Source organism: Pelodiscus sinensis, chromosome 1 (genome assembly GCF_052426305.1).
Source record: "Pelodiscus sinensis isolate ZL-2025 chromosome 1, ASM5242630v1, whole genome shotgun sequence".
In the NCBI taxonomy this organism is placed as follows: Eukaryota; Metazoa; Chordata; order Testudines; family Trionychidae; genus Pelodiscus; species Pelodiscus sinensis.
This window is the reverse complement of record NC_143052.1, coordinates 156,485,131-156,506,957: the sequence shown is the minus strand read 5'-3', so window position 1 is coordinate 156,506,957 and position 21,827 is coordinate 156,485,131. Positions and strand designations below refer to the sequence as shown.

At 43.9% G+C, this 21,827-nt stretch overlaps 1 protein-coding gene across 1 annotated transcript in view; it reads left to right on the top strand.

Annotated features, from left to right (window-relative positions):
- IMPG2 (interphotoreceptor matrix proteoglycan 2) overlaps positions 1-21,827 on the top strand; it is an 84,545-nt gene that overhangs the window by 2,256 nt on the left and 60,462 nt on the right. The window contains exons 2-3 of the mRNA XM_075907641.2: positions 373-633; positions 19,381-19,547. Coding sequence (XP_075763756.2) covers positions 373-633; positions 19,381-19,547 — 428 coding nt within the window. The remainder of the gene's footprint in view (positions 1-372; positions 634-19,380; positions 19,548-21,827) is intronic.

Sequence of the window (21,827 nt, the reverse complement as noted above, 5' to 3'; positions counted from 1 at the left end):
ATGAAAATGTAGCTGGAAGGCATACATTCCCTTGATAACACACAGTAAGGTAAATTCAGAGGAGCAGGGGAAATCCCAACACCTTTCTTATGATAAATAGATCTTTGCTACCCTGCCCACTTGCACCAGTGCATCTGAGAGAAGAACTGGGCCCTTTTAAAATGACAGTAATGAAAAACCTAATCCCTTTTGGTCAAATTCTATGGTTCTTAGTTAAAACTCCCACTGAAGTCAATTCAAAGTTTGTCCAACTCAAGGACTGCAGGTTGTCAACTATCACTGTACTGCCCAGAGAGCCAGGGCAGTAGTGTTGGGGTACAGAGAATGATGTAACTGCATCATCTGAGACTTTTGTGTGGTTTGATTTTACAGCAGAACCTTACTCAGCTGCAGAAGAAATCAAGGCTAAAGATACTACACCAACAACTCAACCCAATGGTTGGCGATTAGTAAACCCTTCCCTGTCTCCTGAATCCACACAACGTACTGAATTCATGGAAAAGGCACAACACAACCGGCGTGTGTTGCTTCGAAGAAAGAGATCTATCCTGTTCTCTAGTGGAGTTAAAATTTGCCCAGATGAGACTAGTGAGCAAGCTCTGGCCAACCATCTGAAATTCTTCAAACTCAGAGGTAAGTAGGTGCAGTAGGCTCTGTAGGCTCTAGCAGTGTTTTGGTAAGTAGGGACACAACCATTGAATGCTTAATGGATGTTAAAAATTCATTTTTAAAAGTTACAAACATTAATACTGATCATGCAAAGAGGCCTTAGGTGAAATAAGGCCTAAGAAATTTTGCTTTTGTTTCTTGGTATCACATAATAATTACATATGAGCTAACAATCCCTAGTAGCCACTTGTGTCCTAGATATGTCTCAGTCCCTGTGATCAAGCTCCTACCCAATAACCAATACTACTGTACCAATATGACTTCCTATGGGAACATCCTTATTCCAGAATATGAGGGGCTTTATGAATTAAATATGTCTTGCTTTGTAAGGGGTTTAAACTTAACTGGGAAGAAAGCAAAACCCTTTTTCTGGATAAGGATTCATATGTGAAGTTATAACTGGCATAACTTTCCCATGTAAGGAAAGTTAGGTTCCTAAGTTACACAGACATGGTCAACACTCCGGAAAATTAGGTTAGTATATCTCTCTGTCACTCAGGGTGTGAAAAATCCATTCCTTTAATCGACTCAGTTAAATGGACCTGATCTCCAGTGTGGACTGTGCTAGATCCATGGGAGAATTCTCCCATCAACCTAGCTATTGCCTCTCAGGAAGTGGAGTACTCAGGCTGACTGGCCTTCTGTCTGTGTAGATAGTGTCTTGACTTAAAATGCTGCATAGCTGCACATCACTGTTTCTATGCTAAACTATGTGGCTGAGTCATGCACAGTCTGTGGCCAGAGAGGCATTGGAACCTTGGAATTTCCCAGTCCCAGCCTTTGCTCCCTAACCACCAGACCATTCTTTTTTCTATGCTCAGGAGTCTCACATGCCTCTCCCTCTCAACTTCTGAAATAGTAGCTAGGTGAGGGATTTCTATAGCGTAGACCTGTTTGAATCAGAATCTCACAAAGAGTCAGTAGGCAGTGCTGGTATGTAACATAAACACTTTCATAATAAAATTCCCAAGGCCTTGATGTGTGTCAAACGTCCAGCATAGGAGGTGCTAAAATAGCATTGGAAGCACTGAATAATGATGGGATGACTCCTGCAGCACAAATGAAATACTCTACCCATTCTTCTTCATGATACAGCATTGCCAACTTAAATAAATTAAGTTGGATCTTGTCCCGTTCCTGTTGTTTAAATCTAGGTCTAAAATTATTGTTGTCCTCCTTTAAGAAGGTACCATTGGGAGGTATATGAAGGCTCTCTAGGAAATTCTCTTTTCACTCTAGCTCCCTCTACTCTTGCATTGCTGCCATCTGATACCTTGATTTTCTGTGTGCACAGCATTCTCTATTCAGTTGCTATGTATGCAGCTGGGAAACTTAATAGTTCATCATCAGTTCACTTATGCCATAGCCACTGGGTTCTTCACATTTTCTTTTATAGCTAAGTTCATCTGAGCCCAACAAGAGCTCAGAAAGGAGTCATATAAAAAGTGGAAACTAGGACAAAATTACAAAGGATGAATATAAGCAAATACAGATATGCAGTGGCAAGATTAGAAAAGCAAAGGCACAAAATGAGTTCAAACTAGCTTACAGACATAAAGGGTAACAAGAAGACGTTCTATAAATATATTAAAATAAGAGGAAGACCAAGGACAAGATGGGCCCATTTCTCAGTGGGGAGGGAGAAACAATAACAGGGAACTTGGAAATGGCACAGATGCTAAATGACTTCTTTGTTATGGTCTTCACCAAGAAGTCTGATGATGAAGGAATGCCTAACATAGTGAATGCTAGTAAGAATAGGGCAGGTTTAGAAGATAAAATATAAAAAAAGAACAAGTTAACAATTACTTAGAAAAGTTAGATGTCTGCAAGTCACCAAGGCTTGATGACATGCATCCTAGAATACTCAGGCAGCTGATAGAAGAGGTATCTGAGCCTTTAGCTATCATCTTTGGGAAAAATCATGGAAGACGAGAGATTCCAGAAGCCTGGAAAAGGGTAAATATAGTGCCCATCTATAAAAAGGGAAATAAGAACAACCCAGGAAACTACAGATTAGTCAGTTTAATTTCTGTACCAGGAAAGATAATGGAGCAAGTAATTAAGGAAATCATCTGCAAGCACCTGGTAGATAATAGGGTGATAGGTAACAGCCAGCATTAATTTGTAAAGAACAAATAATGTCAAACCAATCTGATAGCTTTCTTTGGTAGGATAACAAGTCTTGTAGATAAGGGATAAATGGTGAATGAGGTATACCTAACTTTGATAAGTCATTTAATACAGTTTTGCATGACCTTCTTAACAATAAACTAGTCAAATACAACTTAGATGGGGCTACTATAAGGTGGATGCATAACTGGCTGGATAACTGTTCTCAAGAGAGGAGTTAACGGTTCACAATCATGCTGGAAGCGCATAAGTGGGGTTCCGCAGGGATGTTTTGGGACTAGTTCTGTTCAGCCTATTTAGATATTGACATAGAGCATATGCTTATTACATTTGCAGATGATACAAAGCTGCAACTGCTTTGGAGGATAGGGTCATAATTCAAAATGATCTGGACAAACTGGAGAAATTGTCTGAGGTAAATAGGGATGAAGTTTAATAAGGACAAATGCAAAGTACTCCACTTAGGAAGGAACTATCAGTTTCACACATACAAAATGTGAAGTGACTGTCTAGGAAGGAATACTGCAGAAAAGGATCTAGGGGTCATAGTGGATCACAGGCTAAATATGAGGAGTCAATGTGACGCTGTTGCAAAAAAAGTAAACATGATTCTAGGATGCATTAACAGGAGTGTTGTGAGCAAGCCACGAGAAGTCATTCTTCCGCTCTACTCTGCGCTGATTAAGCCTCAATTGGAGTATTGTGTCCAGTTATGGGCACCACATTTCATGAAAAATGAGGAAAAATTGGAGAAAGTTCAGAGAAGAGCAACAAGAATGATTCAAGGTCTAGAGAACATGAGCTATGAGAGAGAATTGAGCTTGTTTGGTTTGAAAAGGAGAAGACTGAGAGGGGACAAGGTAGAGGTTTTCAGTTATCTAAAAGGGTGTCATAAGGAGGAGGGAGACAAATTGTTCCCCTTGGCCTCTGAGGATAGGATAAAAAGCAATGGGCTTAAACTGCAGCAAGGGAGGTCTAGGTTGGTCATTAGGAAAAACTTCCTGTCAGGGTGGTTAAACATGGGAATAAATTTCCTAGGGAGGTTGTGGAATCTTCATCTCTGGAGATATTTAAGAGCAGATTAGATAGTCAGACATCTATTAAAAATGGTCTAGAGATGGTGCTTGGTCCTGTCATGAGGGCAGGGGACTGGACTTGATCTCTTGAGGTCCCTTCCAGTAATAGTATTCTATGATACTCAAAAATCAACTAAAGACAAGACCTTGATTTTTAGAGAGACCTGGATCCTGATCTAAAGCCCATCAAATTCAATGAGAGTCTTTCTTTTGTGGGAATATTGTACATGGAAATCGAATGCATGATGTGGTCCTGATGTTAGATTCCTGTAATTCACATAGTGAATAACAGAAGATGTGCTAAAAATACACAATGAAACTTGAAAATACTAATTACAGAAGAAGGAATTAGTGAATATTTTGTGCACAAGAGTTAATGAAGAAAAAAGAGGTGATTTTCAATGCTGTACTTAAGAAAAGTGTTTCTTAAGGGAATGAATCATGGGTTTTTAAATTCATATTTATCTATATTTTATCCAATGGCTTTGGTTATTCCAGAGGTAGGACTGAGCCATCAACATTTAGATGGGGATCAAGATTATGCCTCTCTTCTTCCTAAATTTGAGTTGGTTCTGACCCAAAGGTATTAGGGATTCGTGTTATAAAATTTGGATCACAGTTTGGATTTTGAAAAATCTTCCTCCCCTCAAAGTTTGGAATGAGGAAGTTTTGGTTCATGACTCTCTCCCATTTAAAAAAAAAAAAGGATTTTAATTATATGATTTCAGTAATAATTATTGAATCACAGGAATATAAAATGATTTTGATCGAGGCATCCTAACAGAAAAACTGAAGTTGGAATTTGATGGGTAACCTTAGGTAAAGGTATACAAGAAGTAGCTTTAAAAACAAAACCACACAAATCCACCTGAAAAAATGGACTGAAAAATGCAGGCATTTTAATTAAATAAAGGGGCTAATGTAGTAAATCAGTGCATCATTCATTCTCTGTATGGCCCTTTTCTTCATTGTTTCCAACCAAGCACATTTTCATGCCAGATTTAATACAGGGACAACATGTTCTGGGGTTTGTGATGGAAGCACGAGTTTACCCTCTTCTTTATCTGAGATTGTAAGGTGTTAGGCGTGTGCAGCTATAAAGCTCCATTTTTCCTACAGGGAGATTGCTCTGTCTGTACGGAAGTGATGTGTGCTGTTTAAAGACTTAGAGCTGCTGGTATTGTTTGTAATTGTTGCTGTGTGCTATTTAAAGGTTGTTGTGTTCAACCCCACATGCATTTCAACAGCAGAGGGTGGGATCTGTGTGTATATGCATTTATATTATACTTTGGCAAAGGTTAATGAAACCTTTGGATGAGAAGTACTTTAGAAGTGTCAGTCATTCTTTTTACTACTGTGATCCTGAGTCTCATCATATTACACTCTGACCCATGCAGTTTCGCGGAAGCAACAAGAGAAGATATTGTCATCCTGTTGCTTTAGAATAGACTCTCCTACTTATTCAGTACTCCTAGCCACCCTAGCACAATTCAACTCTTAAGAAGCACTAATGGGATTAAACGGGGATAAAACTTCAGCACTGCCCACTTACACAAATGACCAGCAAGCTGCCCCACCCCCTACTAGGTGTCCAACATACTGTCATGTTGTCCCTCCTGTTAACCTCACAAATCCCTGCATATCAAGTGAGATGTAATAGGCTAAGTGACTCTTTCTCTTCAGAAAGATAAATGCTAAAAGCAAAGACACAGTTCCTTGGGGAATTAGTGCATCCCATATGGATGGGTGAGGGGCATGTTATGGGCAAAGTTTTAACATAGGATTTCAGACAGCCTCACATGGAAGTTTTCGATGGTTATGTTCAAAAGAACAGTGTCAATCTTCAGGGAAGAGAATTGTAAACAAAGACTTTTTTTCCCCTCTGAAAGGGGTATGTGTGTGCAACTGGATGTAAAACGTCTCTGGAAAAATATTCTTTTTCATCAGAGAAACTGAAGGGAGGAAGATTAGGAAGTGGTTTCCTCTTTATTTGTTGTAAATATCTTTTTCTTGTGGATACTGCTTGACAGTAATGCAGTCTAGTGGACTAACATGTAATCTGTTTTGATGACTAGGGCGGTGGCTGAAACTCAGGCTTTCTGGTTCTACCACTGACATACCACATCATTATGTGCCATGGTTTTCTCTGAACTGGAAACAAGATTTAACTGTCTTTGTTAGGGGCTTTGAATTCTACAGGGGAAATGCTCTAAAAATGCTAAGTATTATTCACTTACCACACTGGTGTTAGCATGAGGTTTGAAACACCTGGACTTCTTCACCCCAGGTTAGAATCCTGGCAGTTTCAGCTTCTTCCTCCGACAATAGATCAATTGAGTTTCACGTGGCTGTATTGTGTATCGGGCTTACAGAGCCTAGCTTTAAAACCAAGGCCCTGTTAACTCTGCATGGACATTAAGAGCCCACAGAACCTTTTTTCATAGAATCCTAGAACTGGAAGGGACCTTAGGAGGTCATCAAGTCCAGTCCCTTGCCATTGTAGCAGGACCTTTCATAAGAGTGTGAGTTTGCCCCAATATCCTGAGGAAAAATTCCTGCTTTTGCTGGCTATGCTATGTTCCCCTTCTAGCTGGGCTGCAGTTCAGTGGTGCATTAAATGATTCTGAAGCACACCTTCTAAATGAAAGATGGTATAGAAACATAAGACCTCCGTTTTCAGGGAGAGTCTGGGACAGGATACCTGATTTCCATTCCTGGCTCTGCCACTGATTTTGCTATTTGATTTACCAGAATCATACAACCTCTTAGTGTCTCAATTTACCCATCTATAAAATAGGGAGACCAATATTTCATTAGCAGAAGTGCTATAAGGCTTTAGTCGTTACGGTTTGTAAAGTGCTTTGAGTTATTTGGATGAAAGGTTCAATAGAAGTGTAAAGTATTATTATAATAACATTTTTGTGTCTTGAGTTCTGAATTATCACCACCTGGTGTGGATGGAAACCATTTCTAGTAGAAGCTTTTCTTTCCAGCCACATGCAACCTCTAGTCTCTTTTTTTTAACTGCCTTGGTAAACTGATCTTGATTTAGGGATGGTTTTTAATCAGTATCATCTGCTAGGGATTAAGGGGGGTTGATTAGAAATCCTGTCTGCCCTAGGGACCAGTCTGGCAAACACCACCAGGCATAAAGCTAACTACTGTGACTAGCCCTACACAAGGCCCTGTGAATATTTTTTCCAGAGCAAGGACAGACTGCAGGATCTAGCCAGACAGATGAGCTTTTGCATTTATGTTGATGGGCTAGCACGTGAACTTGAATGTCTTCAGATACAGTGATGCTGCCAGAAGCTGTGTCAGCATTTCTGTTGTGATGCCGTGGTTTTTTCAGGGATTTACAACTTGTCTGCAGAACTTCGTTCCTGACTAAGCTTTTCATCCACTGCCAGGGAGTATGAGCAGGCTGCTCTTTCCTTCTTCACATTTTAACTATTCGAGCTGCTTTTTGCATTCTAATTTCTAAAAAGGCTTTGATTTCAGTAATGAACTCTGAAATGAATGGTGGCATAGCACTGTCCCAGAAAGTCTTGTGGGTCGACATAGCTCTAGATCCATGCAGAAGGGTCCCATTTACATCGGTAGGAATTGAGAATATGGATGGAAGGGAGGAATTTTAGGGCTTAGGCACAGGATGGGGACTTGGCAGGCCATTCAGTACCTAGCTCTGCCACAGACTTCATGTGGGACCTTGGGCAAGCCACTAAATCTCTCTGGGCCATAGTTGCCCTTCTGTAAAATGGGGATGATAGCAGTTTGCTATGTCACAGTGGTGCTGTGAGGATAAATACGTATGTGAGATGCTCAGGTAATGTGATAATGTAGGCCACACAGTATCTTAGTTAAATGGAAGGTACAGGCAGAGGGCAATATCAAATGGCTCTGATGTGGCATTTTGCAGAATGGTTGCAATGCATGCACAGTGACTGTTTTTTAAAAAGGATTAAATTCTGAAAGGTGCTTCCATTGAGAGCCCTGGGAATTTGAAGATGCATGACACTTGTCAGGGTTCAGTTCAAGATTTGCATGGGCTATGCAGTGTCCAAAGCCCTGTGGTAAATGTAAAGAAATTAAAACAGAATGTTCTGCTATTGTGCACTAGGTTGATAATTTTTCTACCCATGTGGGTGGGCAATAATTTTTGACAAGGGGCCATGTGACGGGGTGAGGCAACCCCGCACTAGAAGGGCCCCCCCAGCGAGGCAGGGGAAAGCGGCGCGGCTTGTCTCGCCGCCGCCGAGGACGCGTCCGGTGGGGTAACCGGGACGCGCCGCTCGGCAGGCGGGCGAGCGGGCGGGACCCCGAGCAACACAGGGGAGGGCGGTGACGGGGTGAGGCAACCCCGCACCGAGGAGGGCCCCCCCAGCGGGGCAGGAAGAGACGCCACGGCGGGACCTGCTGCCGCCGGGGACGCAGGCAGCAGGGCAGCCGGGACATGCCGCCAGGCTGGCGGCTCCAGGGACGCAGCCCGAGACAGCGCGGGGGAAGAACCCCCCCCCGGCAAGGTTAGTGGGGACAACCGGGCAGGGACGGCACCCCACCAGCCTCGGGGCGGGCAGCCCCGCGGGCGCCCCAGCCGGCCCTATGCCCCACAGCTGCAGGAGAGGGAGAGAACGCTGGGGGTGAGGGGAAACAGCTGGGGAGGAGAAGCTGGAGCCGTGGATGAGCACAGGTGTGAGTGCTCTGGAGGGGCGGGGCGGCACCTTCCCCAGGTATAAAGTCAGGAGAGGCAGAAGCAGGGGGAAGGAGGAGAAGGAGGACGCTGGAGGCAGAGACTGAGAGACACCGAGGAGGCAGCGAGACCAGCCAGCTGGTGAGCGGACGAGCGAGGGCGTGAGGAAGCAGCCCAGGGCGGGTGTACTGGAGCCCGAGGGTTGATGCGTTGCGGCTCTGTGCCCCATCAGCCAGGTCGGGGGAGAGAAGAACATCTCCCCCGCCTTAGGGCCCTGGGCTGGGGTCTGGAGAGAGGGAGGGCCCGGACCCCCCTCACCTCCTCGCTCGCGGGATCCTCGGGGCAACCACCGGGAGGGCCGACCCGGCGCCGCGGCACCGAGACTGGGACCTTCCGGGGCGGCAACCGTGGGAGTGTGACTGCCCAGGACGGGGTGGGCTCACGGACCCCGTAACAGGCCACTTCAGACATCTTTTAAGTGCCCCGGGCTGCTCTGGAAGGGGTGGAGCCAGATCACTAACATACTTCCCCACTCCCGCCCACCCACCCACCAGCCCTGAACAGCTGGCGGTTCCCTCCAGGGACCCATGCTTCTGGCAGTGGGAGGAGACGTCACGTGTTTTCCCCCTGCTACCCTCAGGTCAGTCAGGACCTGGGGGGGGAGGGGTGAAGCATGTGAAGTTGCTCGCTCCCTGCCCTGCAAAGGAGCACCATGCTTTGAATCAACCACCAGCTGAGCAGCAGCTGGCAGTTGACTTTAAGTACCGAGCCCCTGGTAGGGTGGGAGGAGACTTCGCATGGTCCCTCCGCCCCCAAGCGCTGATTGGCCTGGGGGTGGAGGTAGCGCACGGAGTCTCCTCCAGCGTGCCCCCACCCTGCAAGGAGTGCGTGGCACGTAGATGCTCCACGTGCTTCCCCCGGCCAATTAGGGCTTGGGGCCATGGGAGCGCATGAAGTCTCCTCCTGTCCTGGCAAGAGTATGTGGCACTTCTCAACACCATGCTCTCTTTGCAGGGCAGGGGCAGGTTGGAGGAGACTTTGTGTGCTTCCCGTCACCCCGAGGCCCTGATTGGCCTGGGGGTGGGGGAAACATGGCAGGGCCTCTGTGGGCTGCATCAACTCACCTGGCAGGCCAGATCCAGCCAGCAGGGAGGCCCTGATCTATGGGCAGGTGCCCATCCTAGATATCACCCTGAGGGTATGTCTACACTACAAAGTTAATTCGAACTAACAGACGTTAGTTCAACTAGCGGAGCGCTTAATTCGAACTAGGTAAACCTCATTATACGAGGACTAAGCCTAGTTCGAATTAACTAATTCGAATTAAGGGCTGTGTAGCCACTTAATTCGAACTAGTGGGAGGCTAGCCCTCCCCAGCTTGCCCTGGTGGCCACTCTGGCCAACACCAGAGAAACTCGTCTGCCCCCCTCCCGGCCCCAGAGCCCTTAAAGGGGCACAGGCTGGCTACGGTGCCCATGCCAGGTGCAAGCCTGCCAGCACCCAGCCAGCAGACCCTACACCTGGCATGGGATGAGCCAGACACACGCTGCCCCCCAGCCCTCTGCCTCTTCCTGGGACCAGGCTGGCGGCTCCCAGGAGCCTGCCCGGGGCTGCAGGAGGCGGGCGCCCGCTTGGTCTAGTGCGGAGATCGGGGACCTCATCCAGGTTTGGGGGGAAGCCTCCAACGTCCATGACCTCCGCACTAGGTACAGAAAAGTGGCCATCTTGGGCAGGAGAGCTGCCAGTCTGGCCACCCAGGAGCAGGTTTGCATGAAAATCAAGGTGGTCCAGTGAGACCCCCGACCCTGAGCCCTGAGCTTAGAACATAAAAACATAAGAACGGCCGTACTGGGTCAGACCAAAGATCCATCTAGCCCAGTAGCCTGTCTGCCGACAGCGGCCCACACTAGGTACCCTGAAGGGAATGGATTGAAGACAATGACCAAGCCATTTGTCTTGTGCCATCCATCTCCAGAGGCCAGGGACACCATTTCTACCTCCTGGCTAATACCACTCCATGGACCCAACCTCCATGAATTGATCTAACTTCTCTTTAAATTCTATTATAGTTCTAGCCTTCACAGCCTCCTGCAGCAAGGAGTTCCACAGGTTGACTATTTGCTTTGTGAAGAAGAACTTTCTGTTATTAGTTTGAAGCCTGCTACCCATTCATTTCATTTGGTGTCCTCTAGTCCTTCTATTATGGGAACTAATGAACTTTTCTTTATGCACCCTCTCCACACCACTCATGCTTTTATAGACCTCTATCATATCCCCCCTCAGTCTCCTCTTTTCCAAGCTGAAAAGTCCCAGTCTCTTTAGCCTCTCTTCATATGGGACCTGTTCCAAACCCCTGATCATTTTAATTGCCTTCCCCTCTCCCACCTCCTTTTCCCAGTCTCCCCGAGTTTTGTTCAATAAAGAGAGTTTCTATTTTTGAACACACGTGACCTTTATTTTGTACATCAGGAAGGGGGGCTAGGGAGGAGTAAGTGGAAGGAGGTAAGGGAGGAATGGGGTACGAACCCCCGATGGGGAGGACTGGGGTGGCTCTGCAGGCTCCTCGGGGTGGAAGCTCTCCTGCAGCCCCCCAATTGACCCCCCCCCCCCCGGATGGCAGCCTGCAACAAGTGCAGCCGGGCTGATGGCCGAGTGCTATGATGTGCCAAGTGTGGGCATTCAGGGCACTGCAAGCCAGGACTGCTTTGCTGTCCCTCATCGAGTTAGACATGCGAGTGGGGAACCCCTGAGAACTGTCTGTCCGGGGTGGGGGTCGGGTCCCTTTAAGCACAGCCCTCGGCTAGCCTGAGGCAGCAGCGCCACACTCTAAGTCCTAACCTGATGCCCTGCCAGCACTGCTTCCGGCCAGCCTTAACCTCGGTTCAGGGTCCACTCAATGTGGACATGCTAGTTCGAATTAGCAAAATGCTAATTCGAACTAGTTTTAAGGTCTAGATGCACTAGTTCGAATTAGCTTAGTTCGAATTAAGTTAGTTCGAATTAGTGCTGTAGAGTAGACATACCCTGACACAGTTCAGCAAGCTGATCTCTAGTATCAAAAAGAATGAGACACTGACTGCGCTTGTCTTCTTTCATTATGTTCCTCTGTTCAGGTAACAGTTTAATGAGTGGCAGTTAACACCTCCCTGGCGAAACTCTGAATTAATTCAGTTACTTGATCGCTCCCCCTATTAACTTTGTGCCATAGTCTTCCCTAGGTTTTGCATGGGCAACTCACATGGAAGCCATCTGAAGTGGAGTGTGCATGAGGGCACAATGTGGCCTTTGGTAGAGAGCGATAAGTGAAACAACCTTTGGAAGGGCTTTGTCAGTAAAACTTGTGGTGGTTAGGATGTGAAAAAACACACTCCCGATTGTCATAAGTTATACCAACAGAAGCACAGGTATGGCCAGCACTATGTCAATGGGAGATGCTCTCCTGCCAACACAGCTACCATGCCAGCAGGAGAGTTATCTTCCATTGGCATAGAGTGACTACAGGGTGACCTTGCAGCGGCACAGCTACATTAGTACAGCTGTGCCACTGTAAGGTCCCTAGTGTAGAGATGGCTTAAGTGAGTTAAATGGTTTGATAGGAATTTGGTAGCACACTTAAGGGACCACGAGGCTCAGGAAGCAAGATGAAGTCGGGGAACTGCTGGTATGGTGCTTGTTGACTAAGGTGTGTGTCTTCAAGGCCACCTTGTGGCTGAACGCTGAATAGCATGGCATTATGTTACTAGTGGTGGAAAGGAATTGCTGTGTGGGGCTTTGAAAATGTAGCTCAGGATGACTTTTGTCTTGATCACTTTGAAGGACCCCAAGGTGGAGTCCCAGGGGTCGGACCAAGCACAAGAATAACGAGGAACAAGGAGCCTCTGTCATACATCCCTATGCAGGGGGGCCAGTCACAGCTGAGGTGGAGAATTAACCTACCCAAAAGAAGGTGAGAGAAGAGCCTCTCTGCCCTCCCTCCAGCATGGGCTACAAATAAGGATGGAAGTATTGGTGTCCTGGTGTATTCTCCTCCCATAGCCCCAGGTATTAGCTAGAATGCCTCTGCGGAGTCAATGCTGCCTTTGGAACCAGAAGCTGTCTTCCTCAGAAAAAGGCATGGGCTGGTCTAACAGCATGTAAAGCCTCTAAAAGCTTGTGACTCGCTCATGCCATCATCTTGCATACACTCCTAAAAAGGTTCTGATTTCCTTTTAGTCTATGAAAATAAGCCATATGCATTAACAACTGTGTAAAATAACAAGGGCCTGGTTTACACTCCCACATATGACTGTTGAGTGATAGGTCTATATTTTTTGCCAAAATATTAACCATTTTTTCAATTCATCCCTGAAAAAAAAACCAATCCTTGCCCAATGCATTCAGTACCATTAAAAGAACCCCAAAGTGAAGTTCCATGGGGCAGACTGAGCACAAGAAGAAAATCCATTTTTTTCTGTCCCCTCCCCCCACCCCCAATGGTCACTATCATTTGCCCATGCTGGCATGGATGGTCTGAGTTGGAGTCAAAAGGCATAAAAAACACCATGCAAAGATCTACAGTATGTCCTTAAGCTGCATGTGGTGCTTGCCTAAGTAGCAAATAGCCAAGCATTTGGTACGCAAAATAATCTCCTGTTTCCAACCCCTGAAATATTTCAGCACAATGTGGCAGAATAAAGATGGAGCTTCAGTTTTAATTCTGAACTATCTGGTTCTTGTTGGTTTACTATGCACCCTTAATGTTTGTCTTATCGTGTTGTCCATTTTCCACATGTCTAGGAAAACATCAAGTGTTTTCTTTTAAAGGTGGGTTATTCATCAGGAAGACTGTTGGTCAGGCCATATCTTTATCTTTTCCCTAGAACCCTGCTTTCCTTCTTTTGGTCCGCCTACGTAATTTGCTTTTGTCTCCTTTGACTGCAAAGAGGGTTTTTTTTAAGTTTTTATTATATTTTAATTTATTAAGTTGTACAGCATATAGAATACCTAGCTATATGTAGTGAGGATGGGGTGAAGAAAAGGCAAAACTGAAAGATAATTATACTTAAAAAAATTTATAGCCTCTCTAATTTCCCTGAGCATTTCACAGTCACTATCACTATTACTACAGGAGGCTAGTAAAATATCCCTTCTGCTATTGTTAGAGCATGGAATTACTGTCCATAGAGATTCTATGGAACTGTGTGATTCATTTAAGATTTTTACTTCGATTGTACATTTATTTTTTCATATAAATTGCTACTCCCCCTCTCATAAGTTAAAACTCCCCCTGCTAGGGTCTGAGTGCCATTTTGGTTTGCCAGGTACCTGATTTTTGGGGACCTAGCAAATATACATGGCACCTGAATCAAAAGCTGAAGTGCCCCAGGTCATTAAACCATGCTAGCAGGCAGGCTTCTAGAAATGGTCTATCAAGTGACAGGGAAAGAGAGGGGCAAGTGATAAGGACAGGGCCATAGGAGAAGAGATGGGGTGTGTGTGTGTGTGTGTGTGTGTGTGTGGCAAGGTGACTCATTGAAATAAGTAAGGTACTTTTCAGAATAAGGTATGATTGAGTGGGAACAACGGTGATAGAGTTAGTAGTTTGCTTAGGTTGGCAGTCAGCACATGCTGTTCTTCATGGGGCAGTCTCTAGGTGAATGCTAGTAGTGTTGGAGTGACCAACAATAGAAATCTCAATTCAAATTTGTCCAAGACTTTTATTCCTACCCAAATCCTTAGGCTCGCAAGTTAATTCTCACCAGACTATTTAAGAGCCAGAAATAATTTTTTGTCAACAGGCCTCTGGCTTCTAAATATTATCAGGAAAGCAAGGCTCCTCTCCATTTTGTTAGCTGAGTATTAGTTAATGTATAAAAAAAAATCAAGATATACAATAGTGTTTTTAAAGAAGAAGTTAAATTCCTTCCCACACAGTTACCTCCATGTATCATTGATTTCACTGGTGGTTACTAGGTGTATTTGAGGGCAGAATTTGACTCCCCAGGCCTTTCTCTCCTGCAAAAATGTGACCATATTTTTCCAGCTAAGTTTGGTTAATGGCATCAGAACCCACAGATGGCACAACAACTGTGAGATTGGGATTCACGGTGGCGGGTGTGACTAATTCTAATTGAAAGGACACACAACAAATCCCTAATCTAACGGGCTGACGGGGAGCAAATGTGCATACAGCAGCAGCTTGTGCTTAGGGAAATGCTGTTGATCAAATTAATTTTAAAAATGAGATTAAACATATTTAAGACGGTTAAAGAAAAGTGCCTGGGTTCCTTACTGCTTGCTATTAGTTTCATGTTGGCAGCAGTCTCTGGTCTGGTGCTGTTTGAAAATCTTGTGGGGGCAGACAGAGCCTCTGCAAAAATTTGTCATTGGACTGTAACTTGAATTTGTGTTGTGTCACAATCGCAGCCTGTTTGAAAACTCATCTAAGTAGTTTGGAATCAATGTAGGATAGATACTACACAGCACTGGGTACCTGGGAAGGCCCTCCGTTCCACCCCATGAGAGAAACAACTTTCTGTGAAAGCAACAAGAGTTACTTCTATCCTCTAGTGTTAGCATAGGGTTCTGGTTTCTGAGGCTGATCTAAACTCACCCATCTGCGGGAGGATGTAAGGAAACATGAAGGAGGCTAATGGTGATGGTTTAAGCTATGTTAGTGCCTAGAGGTCTGAGTCAGTATCCAGGTCCCATTGTGGTAGTTATGTCAAAAACATTCAGAGATATGATCTTTGCCCACCAAAGAATTTATCTAAGAAGGCAAGTGATACACAAAATTAAATATATACGTTTTTCAAAATATTTGTGTGTGCATTTGCCATTTTTACTTACAAATAGACTGAATTAAGTGCCTCATCTCAATTTGCCTTTCAGCATAGCAAAAATTGTCTGATTTTTTTTGCATAGGCACCACAACAAATATGAAATAGTCTTCAGTAGTTATTACCCACTTTTTATAGTGCTATATGGACCAAAGTAATCTAAAAAAATTTGGAGAAGATTTTAGTGCCACTACCAGAAAACTGGTCTATACTTTGTGCAACTAACAAAGTATATACAGTACTGCATTTTGCACCCGCTGTAGTTTGAGTCATCTTTAAAACCACTCCTCTGCAGAGTATATTGCAACAATCCCATGAGGAAGTCACGAAGATGTGGATAACTGACCAGATCCATAACAGAGAGAAATATTATAAAATGCCTTACAGACAACAATAGAAAAAGGTTCTTTTGTCTACCAATGTCATCTGGGTTTCCAAGATCAGTAGATGTCTAAAAGCACCACTGCATTGTAAAACCATTTCGTAAGCTTATAAGTCCTTTACATCCAGGAAATGCCTGTTCCTTGCACATATGGAGAGACATAGCATGCATATAAATATTTCAGAACAAAATCTCTGAAAGATGTCAGCCCTCTTAAATTCTTAGTTAAGCCAGCGCAAGTGTTTAACCTAAAAAGTATCTGATGCCTAGATTGTAATCAAGTTCTGGATTTTGGCAGCCTTGAGGTGTGTGTGTGTGTGTATTTGTTTTTTATAAATCCGCCTGAAGAAAAGACTTTCCTAAGAAAGATTCAAGGTCAGTTCCCTATAGGGTCTGGCTGAGGATGTCAGACTTTTCCTGAAACCAAAGCATTCCTCTGCCAAACTACTGTATATAACTAATAGAGGAAAATCCCATAAATCTCTCTCCTCCATTTATCCTAGGTCAAAGAAAGGTTCTTGCATGAGCATTATGTGACCAACTGCTCTGACTGCCAGCAGAGATTAGAGCACGTATGGTACAGGAAGAGAGAGTTTAACCTTGCAGTCACAAATCTTCTCAGTTTACTGCTCAGTCAGCGCTTTGGAAATACATATATACAGTAATGTTAGATTAGCTCTTTAAAAAAGAAAAAAAAAGTACATTGAATTTTCATTCCATGATTCTAGCCCTGCTTTTCAGAATATTCACATACTATTTTAAGTTGTCACACAGTTGACTTCAAAGGAATTGTATTGAGGATTGAACCTCTGAAAGCTTTTTCAGTGGAAACTGAAATACAGGCTGAACCTTTCTAGTCTGGCACCCTTGGGACCTGACCATTCCGGGATCATAAGAGGTTAATATTGCCTCACAGCATTACCAACACTTCCACTGCTTACTGGGTTCTTCAAAGACATTTAGGGGTAAATTAGAGCTAAATAGCAGCACAGAACACCAAGAGCCAGAACTGGTGGCTATAAAACTTTATGGAACCTCAGGAAACTAGGCCACACCAATGAAAGATGGACATCTGGCTAACTGAAATGCCAGACCACGGATGTTGCTGGACTAGAGAGGTTCATTCTGTAGTAGTAAATTTAAATGCTGGCTGCACCTTAGCTTTGGTACCACAATACTGAGGTTAATGCATATGTCCTGTGTAGGTGCCCACTTTTTTCAAATTTAGCGTTCAGTGTACAAAGGATAACTTCACCAATAGTTGAAATAGAGCTACTTCTGGGGCGCGACATGGCAGCTGTTAGGCAGAAGAATAGTTTAAGGGAGTGTAACTGCAGATTGATTATATCAAATGAAATTTCAAGGGGGAAAGACAAAGGCAATGTCTAGACTGCAAAGAAAAGTTGGAAAAAGATACGCAAATTGCAATTTGCGTATCTTTTTCTGCCTTTTTTTAAAGAGGCTTTTCTGAAATTTGGCCCATCTACACAGGGCCAAATTTCAGAAAAACCTCCTCCTGCGGAACATCCCTTCTTCCTCATACAATGAGGAATACAGGGATGCTGAAGGAACATGTACACTTTTTCAGAAACAGTTCCGAAAAAACGGACGTGTTCTTTGGATGCAGCATAGCTTTTCTGGGATACCTCTGGTGTCCCGGAAAAGCTCTGCAATGTAGACGTAGCCAAAGAAAGATTATAATAATTATCCCAGTTGGAGTTTGGGTAGGATACATGGGTTAACATATTCTTGAAATAAGTACTTAGATGGCCAATATTACCATAGTGTCTGAGAGCTTCACATCTCTAATGTATGAGACTCACAGCACCTCTGAAGTAGAGAAGTGCCATTATGTCCATTTCACAGGGGGACAGAGAGTAACTTGCCCAAGTCAAACAGGGAGTCTGTTGAGACCAAGGAATTGAGTCTGGGTTCCCTGAGTTCCAAATTAGCACCCAACCACTGGATCATTCTCCTTCCCATCTCATACCAGTATGCATTGCCTCCGACAAAAAAAAGTCACTCCCTGACACCATGCCTGCTGGTTCTATTTACAAATGGACCACGTTTTAATTTTCTGCAGAATTTTTTCTATAGAAAGTTTTTTTTTCCATTTTGAAATTTGCAATTGTTATTGTAATTTCAAAGTTTTTTGGGAAAATCCTGCCACAGCACTAAACTATTCATCATAATTGCTATTGCAAATGCTGAAAGGCAAAAATGCAAAATAATTTACCAAGCTAACTTTTTCATCGTTAATTTGACTTATTCTTTTTTTTTTTTAAATAAAATATGGGCATTTTTTTTGTGTGAAACTGTGTTTTTGGTAGGTTTGTTTTCAGAGGGAAATGTCCATCAACTTTTCGGAAAAAGTATTCTTTTTGAACCCTTGGAGAGGAAACCACATCATGGGAGTGACTGGCTGTGCGTATTTTGGGAATATTTCACTTTCTGCCTCTTTACCAAAGGAGCCTTGAAGCTTGTGAGATTGTGTTGCCTATTCCTGTGCAGTAATTCCTCATTTAACACTATCGATATGTTTCAGAAAATGATCGTGTTAAGTGAAAACGTGTTATGTGGGGTCAATTTTCCCATTGAAAATAATGGAAAAGGTGGGGGTGGAGGTTGCGTTTCAAGCAGTGGTGTCTGTCGGGACCGGAACATAAGGTTGGGGGAGAAAGGGCACTGGGTTACAGCAGGGAGGGGAGGTATTTGGCTCTGGAGAACGGAAGGGGAGGAGAGGAGAGGGGGATTGGGTTCGGAGTATGCCCCTGTGACGGGTCTGCTGGGACCATCACTGTGTCCAGCGAGGGGAGGTTTCCAGGGAATGTCGTGGTGAGTGGCGAACCCTCCGCCTCTTTGCAGCCACTGGCAACAGGCCAGCTGGGGAAACCCAGCTGCTGGCCTGCAAGCAGGAGTAGAGAAGAGAGGGCAAGGCGTCCGGTGAGGGGGGAGTCAGCGGGGTACGGCACAGCGAGCGGCGAACCCTCCGCCACTTTGCAGGGAGGGGTGGGGGAAGCCCCGCGCAGCTGCCGGCAATGGGCTGGCTGGGGAAATTGTGTTATTCTGGAGATGATTGTGTAATTCAAAAAACATTCCCTAAAAAAAAATCGTGCTATCGTGAAAACGTGTTAAGTGGGCACGTGTAAAATAAGGAATTACTGTACTACTTAATGGTTTTTTTCAAAATTCCTGCTCCTGGAGTCACCTGAATACGTGCAAATCTTACCTTAAAGTTTCTAGTTGCGGTGAATGCTTGCAAATGTGAACATTTCCGTTTCAAGCCATAAGGCAAATAAATTATTTTTAAGTCAGTTACATGGGTTTTAACTCTTGATTTTTGAATACTTGGATTTGGCAGTACTGGAGATGTTACATTTTCCAGGATCCAGCTTTTCAATGTGATTTTTAGTTTAGATTAAGGAGCCAGAAGGCAACAATGCATGTTTTCTAATATGTAAGATCTTCCGTTCCGAATCCCCCTCAAAGCATTGCCCACTTACAGAGGCAAACTTCATATATATTAAAGAGTGCAATATTCTGAAAACAGAATTATAGCTGCCTGTGCCCACAAAAACCCTCCACCTTGTACTTATGTTTCTGCTTCTCCAGTGTGCCAGGAAGCAGTTTGGGAGGTCTTCAAGACATTCTGGGATAGACTTCCAGGGCGTGAAGAATATCACTACTGGATGAATTTGTGTGAGGAAGGAACTATGAGCATCTTTGAAATGGGCACAAACTTCAGTCAGTCTGAAGAACATCAGAGACTGATTAAGAAGGTAAGTGTAGCAGGAGGGGGTAAGAAGCCCAAATAATTTTCAGGAAACCAGCATGGAATGTTATGCTTCATCCAATGTGCAACTTTGAATGACAATGAAGAAAATGGATTTTTATTTTATTTTATTTTGTTTTATTTATTTATTTTGCAAAAAGTACATGATTTTTCTAGTGTCTGGATTATTAATTTTGGGATAACATGTTATAAAAATAAGGCACTATGCTAACTTGAGGGAGAGCAAAATGTGGTGATGCAGAGGATGTTGCTTTAATGAGTACCCCAGTGCCATTAACCACAATGAACTGGCTAGCATATATTTGGGTCCATTGCCTTCTACTGGGTGGAATCAGACTTGATCAGCTATCTATCATAGGCTGTCTACAAATAATAGAGGTTTACTTTCAGCTCACATGGTTGGCACGTGAGACTTCAAAACAGGAGCCTCAGTTGAATTCTTGCTCTTACCAACTGAAACAGCACAATGACAGTCCTGACATTTGGGCCATTACATATTTGCTACACAGACACACATGTATGCTTGTTTGTCTGTAGACCTTAAACTCAATATCCTGCCAAGAAAGTCCGTGTCCTTGTCTGCAGGGAGAATTTACACAAGGGTATGAATGTAAGCCACTTAGCTAAACCCCTGTGTGAAGACTCGTAGTATTTTGTTTAAAGCAGGCGTATATTAACTTAAATCAATTTGGCATAGCTTTAAACTACACTGAAATAAGCCTCTCCTAAACCAAATTGGCATGTCATCCCAGGGGTTTGCACTGGCTTAGTTAAACCATTACAAGTTTGTGCACGTACATCATCCCTCTCTTGCAATATTTGTTTTGCAGTCCAGGTACATATTTATTCTTTGAGAGGATTTGATAGAGGAGTGTGATTGGCCATTTTTCTTTGATACAGAGCAATTTTTCAGAAGAATCGTGCTAAGAAGAATTGTGGATTCTACGATCATTTTACAACCAAAAATCTCCTTTACTATTGAAAACTGGAGATTTTTGTGTGCTAGTGAGTAAGTTAATGGTTGGGTGAACGTTTGAGGAATCTTAGGAACATAAGCCTACAGGAAGTGCAATGTACTGGCTAATATGTACATGTTCCTCGGAATATAAAACCAGCTCAGCTATTTGTCATGGTCACTTATTAGTGACCGGCCCACAGAGGCTATAAGTCTGAACACCTCTACAGCTAATGGTGCTTCTGCCTGTGATTATGTGTTGGTAAATGAAGTTTAAGGGAGTTAGTTTTTTATGCACATTATCACTGTGTAGTTGAGCTACCTGAAATATTGTGGTGGTGTAGCACTGAAGGTTATCATCTTCTAGCCATCAATATAAAGGCAGGGATATTAGTGCCCACTGTTGTCTCAATGTTTTGACTGAAGCATTTAATATTCTATGTGAAATCGTTAAAAAAATGAAGTGCTTTAAATCCAGTGATTTATTTAGATTTAATTGTTTTCCATTCCCCCACCCCTCACCTTGTCCCTCTTCTGCAAACTGCTCTGGTGGTGGGAGTGGGGGACTAGGCCAGACCCCCCTCTCCCTGCCTCCACCTGCTGCTGGGCACTGTCTGAGACTGAGCAGAAGCCTGTGGTTCCTGCACCTGGAAGAGACTTGTGGATTTGGATCCTATCTTTCCTGTGCTGCTGGAAGGGCCCCATTAAAGGGGGTGTCCTACCCCCGACTGAGCAGGGAAAGAACAAGATCTGTCCCTCCCCTGAAAACTGCTCAGGTGGTGGGATGGGATGGGATGGGATTGCCTCTTCTACTTCTTGGGACTTGCTGCCTTCAGAGTCAAGCTCTGAAGGCAGCATAGAAGTAAGGGTGGCAATCCCATGAAGTTTGCGATTTACCCCCCCCCCCCCATATCCTTTTGGATCAGGATCCTATGGTTACAGTACCATAGAATATGAGGTTTAAACATCTGAAAATGTGAAATTTACCAATTTTCAAATCGTACGCTGTAAAATCAGCCATAATAGATGTTGAATTTGGAAGGTCCTCACTAATTAAATAACATTCCTTTCTGACTTCAATCTGATCATCAGTCTATTTGAGTCAGCCAGGGTTAAGCTCTATAGTGTGAATTTGTGCTTGACCTCTAGTTAAATGTCTCTGAATCACACGTTATTTTTGCGTAGTCTCTCCAGCATTTGCTACCACTGGGGTACCATTCTCCTAATGCACTTTAAAGTGCTTTTTGTACTGTTCCTTCACAGCAAATAGTTCTGATTAAGATTGGCTCTTCATATCCACTATAGTGTGTG